Source organism: Centruroides vittatus, unplaced genomic scaffold, assembly GCF_030686945.1.
Source record: "Centruroides vittatus isolate TY-2023 unplaced genomic scaffold, ASM3068694v2 contig_436, whole genome shotgun sequence".
Taxonomy (NCBI): Eukaryota; Metazoa; Arthropoda; class Arachnida; order Scorpiones; family Buthidae; genus Centruroides; species Centruroides vittatus.
In genome coordinates this window covers 254,371-269,263 of record NW_027122237.1, presented here as the reverse complement: position 1 = coordinate 269,263, position 14,893 = coordinate 254,371, and the positions used below count along the sequence as shown (strand labels likewise).

At 28.8% G+C, this 14,893-nt stretch overlaps 1 protein-coding gene across 2 annotated transcripts in view; it reads left to right on the top strand.

Annotated features, from left to right (window-relative positions):
* The window catches only part of LOC136976919 (thyroid hormone receptor beta-like), a 28,767-nt gene extending 17,118 nt beyond the window's left edge, over positions 1-11,649 (top strand). Inside the window, exons 1-2 of one of the 2 annotated variants that reach the window (XM_067272292.1) lie at positions 1,138-1,497; positions 9,810-11,649. In XM_067272292.1, the coding sequence (XP_067128393.1) occupies positions 1,428-1,497; positions 9,810-11,170 (1,431 nt within the window). In that variant the 5' untranslated portion in view covers positions 1,138-1,427 and the 3' untranslated portion in view covers positions 11,171-11,649. Of the gene's footprint in view, positions 1-1,137; positions 1,498-9,809 lie in introns of those variants that run through there. The other variant, XM_067272293.1, reaches the window with a different exon arrangement.
* The last annotated feature ends 3,244 nt before the right edge of the window (positions 11,650-14,893 follow it).

Sequence of the window (14,893 nt, the reverse complement as noted above, 5' to 3'; positions counted from 1 at the left end):
AGAATAGGAACCTTGTTTCGCTGGCTCTGAACTGAATAGTCATTGTCAAACGTAAATTACAGTATAGGCCAACTTCAGAAAATGGAATCAGGACGGAGCATCTGTACAGATCTATTGGTGAGAGTTTTTTGCCTTAAGGCTCTTTGTCTCGGTAGGTGGAGACTGGTGACAGAAATGAACCTTACTTACACCGGCTCCTGCTACACTACTGTTTATTCTTAATCACACTTAACGAATATACATGTGGAACTACACAAGTATCGTGTGATGATATTCGTAATTTAAGAATCGATGCTCTTTGACCGAAGTCAAAGGTCACTTAGTAGTAAGACGAAACGTTTGAACACTTTCATTACTTTAAGTTATAAAACTCGGTCCTGTCTTCAATTTTTCGCCTATTTACGGTGTAAAAATCTTTAAAACTTTATAGAAACATTAAGAATACTCTTTATTCCTTTAGAGAATGCATCTGTAATCTCTAATCTAGCTTTTATTTTTTTTGTGAATAAAAATAATGTCTTAATTTCACTTTATATCTCTGAAATCTGTAATATTTATGGTACATAAATATCTCTTATTTTTTTAAAGTATGAAATTAAGTTACACGATCTCAATCCAGATTTTTAATATCATTGGAATGTCAATGTTCCCTTCTAATGAGTAGGAGATGAGGTTGTTTTTACACGTACAACCTCTATATCAGTCGTGACTGTTAAGGGTGGGGCATAACTATATGTTGTCTTGGACTGGGGTTGGGCCTTGTCTAGATTCAAGTGAATTAAATTAAAAAGTATCTTCACACACCCGAATTCGTGATGAACGAAGTCATAAAACGGAGAAAAAATATAATTGTTTTAAGTTTTTTTTAAATTTTTTTAAAATAATATAACAACATTTCACCATACGAAAATTTTTTTAGGTAATATACAGTAATACACGGGGATTTTATTAAGTAGAGAAGGTTAAAGTTGGAGTGGTATAAAGTATTTAGCTGTAAGACGAAGTTTCCATCCTTGTTTTATTTAAAATTCGTTATACAGAAGGAAGAAAGATATCTTACACCATCCACATACCAGCGAAGGACGTTGTGTGGGGCTAAACAAGGCCTCCGGATGGGATAAAGGCCTTGCTGTTAACCATCCAATAAGCTGGCAGCCAGACCACGTGGTCTTCTAGACACCAGCAGTTGCAAATGCTGCGTCAAACAAAACGGCACAGCTATAAAGTATAGCTTGGCCCGTGTGTTCTGTACATCTCTATAGTTATATCGGTACAACTGTCAAAGATATCGCATAAGGAGGAGGTAGATATTTATGACGTCACAGTTATAGAAATTAACAGGGGTTGTTTAGTGAAAGATCGGATGAAGACTCTAGGAGACGAAGAGTGTTGCCGGTGGTTCGGCCAGTTGACCGATTCTAGATTGGATGACTTTATGTCCTTGGTATCTACATATGGTGTATGTTCCCTGGTGCTGGTCCATTCTTCCTTCGCCAGGTAAATTAACTTAATTACTTTTACTTTCAGACACAAATTTACATACGTTTTTTTTTTTATATTTATAATCGATTTAGGGAGAGTGGCTCCTACCATAAAAATCTCTCCATTAATTTACCATTTAATTAACCTTTCTAGCACAAATATACAATAAAATTTAAGAAAATAAAGTTAATATTTTTGTTGAGAATGACCCTTTATATATTAATATTATATAGAATATTATATATATATATATATTAGAAAATGTATAAGTATGATGATGTAGCCCACATCAAATTCTATTGAATATACACATATTTAATGTGTTCTTATAGGCTATTTTCTAAAGTATTGATGAGGTAATTCTACTAGGAAGAATTTAATGATATGTTTTATTAATGGAAATTTAATTAATAAGAATTAGAAGGATGATATTTAGAACATGAATGGATTTTTGTATTACAATCTAACCTTAATTATCAGCTTAATTGTAAGATTTATTACCATTTATTAATACAATAACCCTACAGATCTTACTTATTTTAAAAATCTTCTTTTATTTTTTTTAAACAATATCTTAATGTATTTTTTTAATATTTATTCATTATATTTGCTTAATTAATTAATACACAGAAATGCAGAAAGATATGAGTTTTTTTTAAATCTATCAACATAAAAGTGAAATTTAATTAATTTTATTGATTAATTTATGTAAATCTTATTTTATAAATAATTAAAATACAAAATTAAATTAAATTTACAATATTTTATGTGACATTTGTTAATTTTCTTCCTATTTTTAAATTCTATCAAATGAATAAATCCTCATGAATAAGGTTAATAAATGCATTATTTTTTTATATTAAATTGTGAATATTTACATGTAAATTGTTCCCGAATTTATAATTTATAAATAAAATTAAAAAAAAACTGTATTAAAAGTGCCAAATAAATTGAAATATTAAGATTTTAATTGCTGGATAACAAAATGGCTTCAGTTACAATTCTATGTTTATATATAACTATAATTTGGCTTTTTATCAAATTTTTAATTAAAAATCACGATTATAATCATTAAAAACATATATTTAATTGATAAAAGTTATAATTTTTAAATATTTAGTTAAATAATTCTGACAAATTCATGCTATAGAATAGTGTAGTATACACCAGTTTTGTGCTGTAGGAGTCTTAATTTGTAGATAATTTTTAAAGAAATTAAGATAATCCTCTTAAATATTTGATAATTAATTACTAAAAACATTCCTTAAATACCCCATTTTTGTTTTATTTGTGAAAATACTAACAATCATTAACTATGGAGCTATAAACTACCAAGTCATAAACTTCTGTCTAAACCTAAAATATAAACAATAATTCTTAATTTATATCTTCAAAATTATATAATATAAACTAAATAACGGTTTATTTAACTTATTTTCTAAATAAAAGATAAGGCCTTTATTAAACTTACTTAAAACAAAGCACTTAAAATGGCCTATGTTTAACACATAGGCTGTAGGTAGGTTGGAAAATCTTAAAATTGAACGTTATTAATTAATAAAAAATTTGAAAAATCAATTAAATTCTTTGTAAATTAAATATTTTTTTGTTAATTTTAATTATTTCTTTTAAAAATTATATATAAATATATATATTTGGTCATAAAGTGATATGAATTAGGTACAGTACGTGTTGTACGAAGTAGTATATCAAAAAAATATATTTGTATAGCATAAAAGTATTATTGTAAGAGTTAAACAAAGTAAAATTAAATCATTTTTGTTTCTATTTATTCCAAGAAAAGAATTATCAATAAAGAATTTCGTAAATGAATATTTTATCTCTAATAAGACAATGACACGTTTTGTTCCAGAAAAAACCCCCCAAAACTATTAATTTTTTATTATTATTCGAATTCTTCTTCATTTTTAGGTTTTAATTCATTGTACCTGTAATTATTTTGATTTATTACGTATTTATCTGGCTCGACCTATAGATAAATAATACTGATTGGTATAGGCCTGTTTAAGATAGAACTTTTTGTCATTAATTTGTATACGAAAGAAACCTCATTAAATTAAAAAAAGAAGACTTTCAGCCTATAGAATCTGTAGATTCTAATAATTTATTGAGTATTTAATAATGTTTTAAACTGATAATAGTCGAAGAACTAGCGCTTAAAAAGTAGCGAGATACGAGAGATTTTTGAAAGTTAACACAGTTAACGACGGAAACTGTTGAAGATATCAAACTGCAGACGAGAAATAATCGTGTTTTGTATTTTAATTACGTAAAAAAATTCGGATTTAGAGGTTTCATACGCCGAAAAAACCGGTACGAAAGCGAAATATGCGCGTAATTTTTTTTTATTTTGTGCAGAAAATTAAAAATAAAAGACACGTTAATCAATTGGCCTTCTTGGTCTTGTTTTTTCGAATATTTAATGAATATTTTGGGCATTTATTTATTTTGCAAGACGTCGTCTACATCAATCGCTACTCGCTTCATCCCGTACCCCGTCAAAGGCCTACAAATTACATATGGTTCTGGTTTGTACAAGACGTGTTTTATAGGTGGGGTAGCTGTAACCTCGGCCTTCGATGCCCACGGGTCGGGAAAACCCGCTAGGTCAAGAAAAACTACTACTATAAAATTATTCAAACATCTAGAGCTAGGGTTTTGTGAGGATTTCGAGGTGTTTACGGTAGCTCCCATTTACAATGCGGTAGGCCAACTCGATACTCCTTCACACCTCATACTTGGCATTTTATCTTAACTGTCGGGAATATTTATAATCTCCACTCGTTAATGCCTTTAATGTTCGCCTATATCGCATAATTACTAACGTTAATTGCGGGTAACTAAGGCCAACTATTAAAATAGGTTTTAATCCGTTTTTAACCTATAACTGGCTTTTTATATCCAATTTTTATGTTATAAACTATAAATTAACACTATAGTCGTGTAGTTTATACGTAAATCTACTTAGTTTTATCAATTATCGGCCCACAAAATTTACCGATAGTGTACTGTTAGGAGACTTTTGGGTGCCGGGTGTACGAAATTCCTCTTGTGCTGTACATAATTAATTACTTTAATTTTTAAAAGAGTGAATTTAATAGGAGAAAGTAAAATATTAATGGGAGTTATGCGTTGTGTGCCTTGTGTTGTATTGGTGGTGATGAATTGTAAACTTCTGCTCGTACGTAACACCTGTATATGTATCTATACATGTATCAAATTTGTATATAGAGAGAGATGGAGAAATGTATAGATGTAGAGATAGGTTAATATATAGATAGAGATAAATGCAGTAGTAAAACAGAAGCGTAGAGATGTATTATACAACGTTACAGATGTAAAGATATCTACGTATGTTATAGACAAAGATATGAATATTCCAATACATGTATAAGCTTGTAGGTAAATTATGGCAGTATATTCTGATAGTATGTAGTTTACAGGTATAAATGTGGCAGTATTTACACTTCTATACGTATAAATAAATATATAATTATGTAGTAAAAAGGTAGGATAAAAAATATAATGTAGTGTTCAGTTAAAATTTCCAATTGTTAACTTATTTTTCTAGATAAACTTTCGAATTTATCTGTTAATAAATATATACATTTCTCTACTATCAGTGATAAATAAGTAAATAAATATTAATATATTTTTTAATATTATTTCCTGTTTGAATTTTTTAAAGTTGTTTACAACTAAATTATTTTCATTATTATTCAATATCGATTCAATTTCCATAATAATTATATATTAAACCGGTAAATCTGTGCATAATCTCTCTATTGAATATAAAAATCATTAAAATTTCTTTAAAAACTCCGTTTTTTAAGTTAATATTTTTGATTTTATCAATGACAAAATTCGTTTTTAATATTTGTTTATCCAAGTTCCCCTATTCCTATCGATTCTTCTGCTAGTAAATAACGTTTAATTTAATTGATTAATTAATTATTATTGTTTTTTATAATCTTCTGAAGCGCCTAATAAAATAAATTAAAATGGTTCAAATAATAGTTTTTATTTATAAAATTTTCATTTTTTTTAGTGTATAAATGACGTATAAATTGCCCCATTCTATACTCTTCTTTCATAGAAAAACCTTTAATTATTAAATACATTTTTTATAAATAATTTATATTTAAAAATTAATTTTAAAAATCTTATAAAATAATTTAAATTTTGCTTTTAAATCTATATTATATAGGCCTAAATAATAATAAAATTAATAACACGTTCATACAGCCTATCGCAGTTGTTGTTTTAATGTTTTTTAAATTTTCTTTTAAAAACACCCAAAAAATTGTAAAGAAAAAGTAATTCTTATTGAAAATGTATTTGAAAAAGTTGATTTTTGAAGATTTTTTTAAACCATATTTTAATTAATTTTAGTAGAAAAATACACTAAACCCTCTAAAAGGTTTATACTAAATCTCCTAAATTGGCTTAAAAATTCCAAATTTCCAACTGGAGCAGACTTACAAATATTCGTGAAATACGACAGACAAACGGACGGACGAATAGAAATTTCTAAAATTAAAATATACGTATATATATATCTAATTTTTATAAGTGTAAATCAATGAAGACAAGTCGGATGATATGATTTTACGAAATTTCTTGTGAAAACTTGTAATTAACGTATTTAATTAATGATAAAAGTAATTAAACGGTGATTAAAATTATAAATATAATCATAACTATATAAATTGTAGCGACTTTCCAAAAGTAAGAATCAGCCGGGATATCCTTGATAACATTAAACCAAGAATTTATTTATTGTAAATCTTTTTTTAGGGGAAAAAGGGAAAATGTTATTTCATAAATCAGTTATTAATTGTTGACATTGAGTAATTACGGTCATTTAGCGAATTTATTAAGGAACACGTAATGATAGTGATTAAAGTAATATTTAATACGTTGTCCGTCGATAGATCAAAGTGTGTCACACCACTTCCTCTTTTATAAAGATCATAAATGTAATATTTCAACACCATCCTTTTAATTTATTCACAATTAACATCAGAAAAATATTAATCTCCCCCATTTACAACCAAATATTTTCGAGATTTTAACTAGGAAAATCTCCTATTCTTAGTGTAAAACCTTACACCATGCCAATTTCTTGTGGAAATTGGATAAATAACGCTATTAATTGTTGCGTTGACTAACACTTGGGCCGCTGTTTATACTTAACACCTCGACCTGTTGTGTAGAGGAAAACTTGGAAACTAAATGGTCCATAATTTTCGTGATAAATGGCTCAAATTCCTCATTACAAATGACCCATAATGTATGAATTTTTATTGTTTTTCTCGAGTTTATTTATTTATATTGTTAATGCTGAGTGAGAAATTAGGTAAATATATATATTTTTTAATATTTAAAACAATATTTATTAATTTATAATTATAAATTCGATAAATTTTCCGATTTAATTTGGTGACGAACTGAATAAACGTGAGCCCGCCTACGTTAGAAAAAGACATTTTTTAGTGTTAATTAACGAAAAGATTTGGGTCCTCTCGTGCATTTTTGATACGTATGAGTCATAAACTGGGTATTTTGCATCTTTACATGCAAATGTTTAGGTATAACATCCGGCATTGCTTCGTACGGTACAACATGTAATCGATTCTACTTTATGTTTAATTGTGGAATATTCTGCATTGGTAATTCGATACAGGAAATCGCTTAACGTGTTCAAATTATAAGAAACTCAATAAAGATAGATTTTTATACATGCAAATTTAAATATATTTTAATTTAAAAAAACAATAAACATTGCCAGAATTTGTTTATATTATTGTTTTAAGTAATGGAAGTAACTTACTTAAGTAACCGGTTTGAATAATAATTAAGCTTCATTATTTGGTGATATTTGCATGATTTTTGAGTAAAAAGATGTGTTTTTTGAGTAGCTTTAAGTGTTAAAGAGTTATATTTGTCGGCGTATTTACTGAATCTTCCATTTTATGCTCTTGAATCAATTGTCTTGTATCGACTACCGTGGCCTATCTGCGCACTGTACAGTACATAACTAGTGTTTTTAATCATAGCTTATGGCTGTTCGGTTATGGCTTCAACTTCTGCTTAATACTGTTCGGTTGTGGTTCCATATTCCATTTATGGTTCTGCAGCTTACGATTTTCTACTTTTAACTTCAATTTGCTCTAGGTTTTCCAGTTGTAGCTTGTAATTCTATTTAAAATTGTTCGTATTGTGTGTTCGCTTCCTTGTTTCTCGCTTGAAGTCCTGTTTATGAATGTTCAAACTCTACCTTCGAGTCCCGAAGGCTGTTCAGTTTATTTTCAAGTCCTGTTTGTAGTTGTTTCTCACAGACTAGAGTTTCAAATTCTGAAGGTTGTTCGCTTTACCTTTAGATCCAGCTTCAATTTCTGGTTAGAGCTGTCCAGTGTAATTTAACTTTCTCCTGTTAATTGTTCAGTTTAGCTTCACTTTCTGCTGATATTTATATAAATTGTGTTCGTATAGGCTTCGATTTCTATTTAAGCAATGGAAGCAGCCATCCTATGCTTGGCCACAGACCCAAATTTATCCACTTCCAGTTTCTAGTTAAGTAATTACGACTTAAATTACCACTTTCCTTATACTCCGAGGATAAAATGAAAGAACAAAGAACTCTTGCTGTTCAATAAGATGAATTAAATTGAAAAATAACAATGTGTGATGAGAGGGCACGAATATTAATTGGTTTATATAATTTAAATGATGCTAACTCATTGTTTACGTGCGTACATACCTACATACATACATACGTTAAAATATGTTTAAAGAATAAATTAAGTTCAATATATAATAACTTCATTTATAAATATCATCATAAAGTAACTTTAGAAAATTCCTCTAAAAATATTTGACTTTTTTACATTCGCAGTTGCGGAATAAAGCTTTAAAAAATACAAATTAGATTATCTTTTTGTATTTTTTGTGAGTTTTAATAGAAATACGTGCCATAAAAGCACGCGATAGGCCATAATATCTTACTGCCTGGCATTAACAAATATGAATACATTAAGAAAATAACAGCATAAAATTTAATGTCATTTATCTCAAACTACAGTATAATCACCTTTAACAGTTGACTAATTAACAGGTTTCTAAGCAAAAATATATATTAATTTTTGAAATTGCTAATTAGCATATATCTATGCTCAGCACCGTTATATTTTAAGTGCATAAGATGCTCTCGATAAGTAAAATGGAGAAATTATCTTCACTCCTCATCTATAAATCAAACAACCTTAAATTAAGTAAGATCTTTACTTTTATTTTCGTAAATTATAGTGAAACCTTTTAAATTCAGAAATATGAAACTGTAAATAAGCTTTACAGACACGTACAGATTGTTATGAAAGGTGTGTAATACCCCTTTCTAACGAAGGTAATTTCTCATTTAACTTTCCGTGAAAGTTGTCATCCTAAAAAAGCATTCATCATGATATAATTATAGGATATAATCTAGATATTTATTTACCTGGTTTTGAAATCTAAAAAATTTGTATGTGACGTCATTAGCTGTATATTTAAGTACGGTATAAAGAAAATACCCATGAACAGAAGAGGGAATCTTTATGTCATGGTTAGAAACTTTCCTCCTCGATTACGGTAGGAAATTTTTCAATTTTTGATTATTTTTTAATGTTTTTACATCCATAAATAGTCTCTAAATCGTTTATAATCGTTTCTAAATTCTAAAATTAGTCGCTAAATCGCCTGGAAGGTGACTAAACACGTTACATTTTGTATTAATTAACTTGATCTTCTTGATGGATAGATGCTAATTTTTGTAAGAAAATGTTATATTTTATTAATTAATTTTTATATTTTTATGTTAATATGCTTGTTTGAATTGCATAAATGTATGTTTTTATGTATAAACCTAGTTAAAATGTGATGAATTTCTTGCATTGGAATAACACGAATCCCTTAGTATCAGGAATAGAATGAAATATTTATATAGTTTTTTTTAAATATAAAATAATAATATTTAATAAATAATACATTAAAAACATGTAAATATTATTTATTATTAAAATTTATTATAATTGGTGAGATATACAACACTTATTTTATTGAAAAAATCAAGCAGAGATACCTGTTTAACTTATGCAAGTAATCATTTTTTTTCCATAATTATATATTAAGTACCGGGCTAAAATATTATTACATATGATAATTTTTATATAATTAAAATAGATAAAGCTATAAAAATTTATAATTTAATAGAGTTCATTAGATAGAAACTATTGACGTAAGTGATTTTGTGTGTTTTGTGATTTCAGGAATGAGTGTTCCTCCCAATGGCAATAACAGCGCAGCAAACGTAGAGGATCAGTGCAGTCGAGGATCCGGAAAACCCCCTAAAGTATGTGGTGTATGCGGCGATCGTGCCAAAAGTTACCATTTTGGTGGTATTTCGTGTGATAGTTGCAAAGCATTCTTTCGAAGATCCGTCCAAAACGAAGCCTACAAAAATTTCCATTGCCCATACGAAGGCAAATGTGAAATCACCATAAGTTCGAGGAAATGTTGCCAGTATTGCAGATTCCAAAAATGCGTATCCATAGGAATGGAGAAGGGATGGGTGATGACAGAAGAAGAGAGGATGCAACTGTTGAGGAGCAGAATGGAAAAGAGGCAAAGGCAAGAAGCTGCTGCTGCTGAAGGCGATAGAATGAGGCAAAGACGTTTAAGTATCGTAGAATACGAACCAGACGTTAACGAATTAAGTAAATATTTAAGCGAAGACGATGTTAGAACTATAGAAATTCTGGTTAATTCGTACGAAATGAGTTATAGAGATATATCGTTTAGTGATCAGCTACAGAATCGTAGCATAGAAAGGACTAGAACTGAAATACTTGATATGTTTTTTACTGTTATTAAGCAATTTGCACATTTCGCTCAAAGACTCGATTCTTTTTCAAAGATCCCCCAAGCCGAGCAAGAAGTTCTTTTAAGAACTGGTGTTCTAGAACTGTGTTTCATAAGAGGAGCCTACGCTTACGACGAAAGGCACTGCTGCTGGCCCGATAAACGTAAATCTTTATACAGAGATTCGCCCATACTGGTGTTCGAAGACATGAAAAAGTTAGTATCGCCGACACTATACGAAAAACACATGAAATTTATATACAGTGTGAAAGAACTAGAACCAGACGAACCTACAATAATGCTATTACTAGTTATTGTTCTTCTAAGTCCGGACAGACAGGGTCTAGATAAAGTGGACGTGGTGGCATCCGAGCAAGAGAGGTTTTATATATTGATGAAGAGTTACATGAACTGGAGATACGGGCCAGAAAACACTACAATTCTATATCCTAAATTACTCTTGAGGCTTCCGGATTTACGCGAACTAGCGGATGCCCATACAGATTACCATTTAAGGCTTGCCAAAGAGGAACTCGAAGAGATCCAACAACGTTTATCTTCTTTGAAAATCGTGTCTAGTGCAAGCAATCAAAGTATCGAATCTCTACCCATGACATCATCTAGTTTAGAGGTAAGTAGCGTGTTTCATAGGCCATGGTGTATGAGGAAGGATGCATTGCAAATCGTAGGACCTATCTCACCACTTTCACCAGAAGAAGAATCTAGTTCGAGCGAAGGCTCCGAGAGATTTACACCGATAAGAAGTTGAGATCTTTACAAAAATCCAAAAAACTTCACCTATGATATCTTCATCCGTCCATTTAGAGAATTTACGATCTCACAAAGTCAGATGCATATCTTTTTTAATTAGCTGTGATGGATTTTCAAGAGGACATCTTCAACTATTTAAGTCTTCGTTAAATTCTTATGGAGGAAAAAGATTCAAAAAATTCACGTTTTTTGATCTTTATCAAAGTGATTGTAAATTAATTTTAAAGTTTATTCTCTTATATATATATAAATATATATTTATCCCAAAGGGAAGACAATTCTAAATTGTGATTCAAAAGTATACGAGAGATAAAACAGGTTTTTTAAAAATTATACACACGAAAAAAAGAATTTAACGGAATTTTTCTATCGATAAATTAAGCACATTTGCATTTACTGTCTCAGGTTTTGTCATTTCTTATACAGAAAAAAAATTAATAATAATAATAATATTAATAATAAAATTATTTATGCTTCTGTGATGAATTCTTAATTTTAGAATGCATTTTTATTTATTTATTTATTATTTTTGGCGGTTAGGGTTTTTGAAAATGGCTAAAAAGATTTTTTATATAATATTTAATTTCTGTGATTCCTATTTTTTATTAAATAAAAATCGTTAATTTGAATAAAGATTTATGTTCAGATGATGTGGGCTCTCTGTAGGAAAACTGGAGTGAATACACTTACAGGGCCTACAATTATTAAATTAATTGTTTTAATTTTATGTGTAGAAGATCATCTAATTATCATTTTAATAAGAATTTTGTTTTTTGAAGGAGATATTTGAGTATTTCTTATCATCTCTCTCTCTCTCTCTCTCTTCTCATTAGAATCTGCTAATTAATTTTAAAAAAATATAATCTTTTATTTATTTATTTAGTTTTTTAATATAATTCACCTGCTAAGCAGGAAATTTATAACAGAATACTTTTTAAATTAATCTTCCTAACAACTTTTATCAGTAAAATCGTACAGAATCCTTTAAAATTCGGGGTTATTAACAGGAATCACCATTAAGGTCGAAGCTTCTTTTAGACTAAATTCCACCCTATCTCCATCTTCTTTTTTTTTTTTAATTTAGAGATTTATTCTAAGAAATCCGGTTCTAGTCCTTCCTGATAATTTAATAGTGTGTTTACGATCACAGGTTTTCTTTTTATATTTTTTTTTTTAAAGAAAGAATTTCCTGCCATGTACAGTACCCATAAGTAAATGGATCTACACACATACACACTCACTTGTTAACGTGTCTGGTATTCGATACAGTACGTGTTCCTTTAATGGAACTTTAAAATCTTGATGGGTCTCAACCGTTCTACAATGTCCTATAACGAACTAGTTGGTCCCACAAATTTTATCCCGTTTCAGACAGGTGTTATGCTTCCACCTGCGGCTACCGTTCTGCACGCAATCAAAGAGAGTAGAAAAAAATACCACAAAACTTTAAAGGAAAAAAAATGCCACCTCACACCTGGCCTCCAAGCACTGCTTCCAGCACCAAGTTAGTTCGCTGAACCTTAATTTGTATATGAAATTTAATTTAATGTATTCCACATTAAAAATGAGATTAAGTATTTTATTATTTTTTTAAATCTTCTTTATTTATATAAAAGTTTTTAAAGTTTACTTTATGAATTTTTATATAATTTACATATTATACTTTTAGATTAAAGGGTTTTTTTTATACAATTAGAACTAAAAATTAGGCTGTTGGCTCCAAAATTGCTATGTGAAGTAATACAAGTCAAAGCTTTCGTGTAGATCATTTATCATGTTTAAAACAACCTTTTTTTCCTTTAAAAAATTCACTTTAAAATCGAAATTTTCTTGTTTTTTATATATATAAAAAGTGGATTTTAGTATTTTCTATAAACCTCTCTTCGTTATGTGATGACTTCATAGATTTAATTTATGAATTTTTCTAAAACTTATATATTTTACTCTTAAATTAAGGTTTCTTCTATATATTTTTGAGATTATTTTCTACAGTACTTTATAATTTTGAAGCAAAAAGTTCAATTTTTGCCCTCAAAACACCACGAAAAGCAAGAAAAGTCAATACTTTGTCAATTCCGAATGTCAATTTCGAATGTGATAAATGACAAATAATGTGTATAAAAACACATTATTTGTCATTTATCACATTCGAAATCCTGTTTTTTAAATAAAAAGCCATTCTTAAATCAAAATTTTCGCTTGATATTTTACTTTTAAGGTACTTTTTTAGACGTACAAACTATTTTTTGTCACTTAACAACAAGCTTAAACATTAATTTTTCCCCCTTTGATTCGAATTATCCCTCAAATTTTGACTGGAAAATTAATTTTAAAATAATATAATTAAATTGAAAGATGTATGAAACCATTATTATAATAATTATTTCCTAAAAACCACTTAATTAAAAAATCCAGCTGTTTATTATAGAGGTTAATTAAAGTAAATTATAGCTTTCAATTTATAACATTCGCTTATTTATTACATTATTTATTATATAAAATTACAGTTTAAAACACAAAAGACGTTAAATATACATAAAATAATTATATAAAAGTGTTTTCTCGTGTTAATTTAGTAAAAATATTTTTTAAAAAATGGATCAATTTGTAAGCTCATTCTCTGTACTTTATAAGCGGAAAATTGAATTAAAACACAAACAATTATGTATTTTTGTATTATTTTTATATATTATATCATTTAAATAAACCAGAAACCATGAAAAGTTTAAAAATATGTATAAATATGCGAGTTACGGTATGATAAATAAACCCATTTACGTGACAATCATTACATTTACGACCCTCCACATATTTTGGTCTATGGCATCATACACGATACAGGAATGCCCTAATTTAGCTGTCCGCCAAATTTCGACTACACCCCCGCATCTAGAAGACAGACAAACAGATAGGAACCAAGAATTTGCCCCACCTTACCACCAGTTTACAAAGAGTTCCTTTTATAACGCTACATTCAGCTTTGGTAAGGGGGAAATCCCCAGAAAATATCTTACAATCCAGGTGTTGTTTTCATGTATTTATATATTTTAAATCTTGTATCTTGTATGTGTATATTTAATGCCGCTTCTTTTAATGTTAAGTGAAAATATTCTAGTGGAATTTTCTTGCTACAGACATGAGATGTGTTCTATACTTTAACAAGTAAGACAAGAGAGAGGGGGAGAGACCCTGTGAACTCGATAGGTGCAGTCAAACAGGGTCTAGGAATCGTAAGTTGATATTGATGATGTAATATGCAAGTAGGATATTTAATATCACGTAAAATGAGATGGCGTGATTCACTGGTATGTGTACACAATGCGTTTAAGAAACGCGATTGTTCATAGTTAAATGAGTCAATATTAAATCCCTGTTCCTCCCCCTTTCTACCGCTTACGTAAGGTGTCATTTTTAAACTTATTTAAGGCTTAAAGGAATCTTTTATTTTTCCTTAACACGTGGTTTTAAGGGGTAATTATATTTACAATTTTATAAATATTAACACGTGGCAAATTTAAGTAAGACACCAGCTACATCGTCGTCATCGTGTGATAAAGTGAATCATAAACATTCTGGATGATTTTTTACATAACATAAGATAGATATTAAAATTCATAAAATGATCTCATTCGTTACATACCGCTTTACATGTCTTACGCGTTTAAACACGTGTGCTTTTAAAGGAATAATATTCTTTATCTTTATGTCTTATACTTCTAAC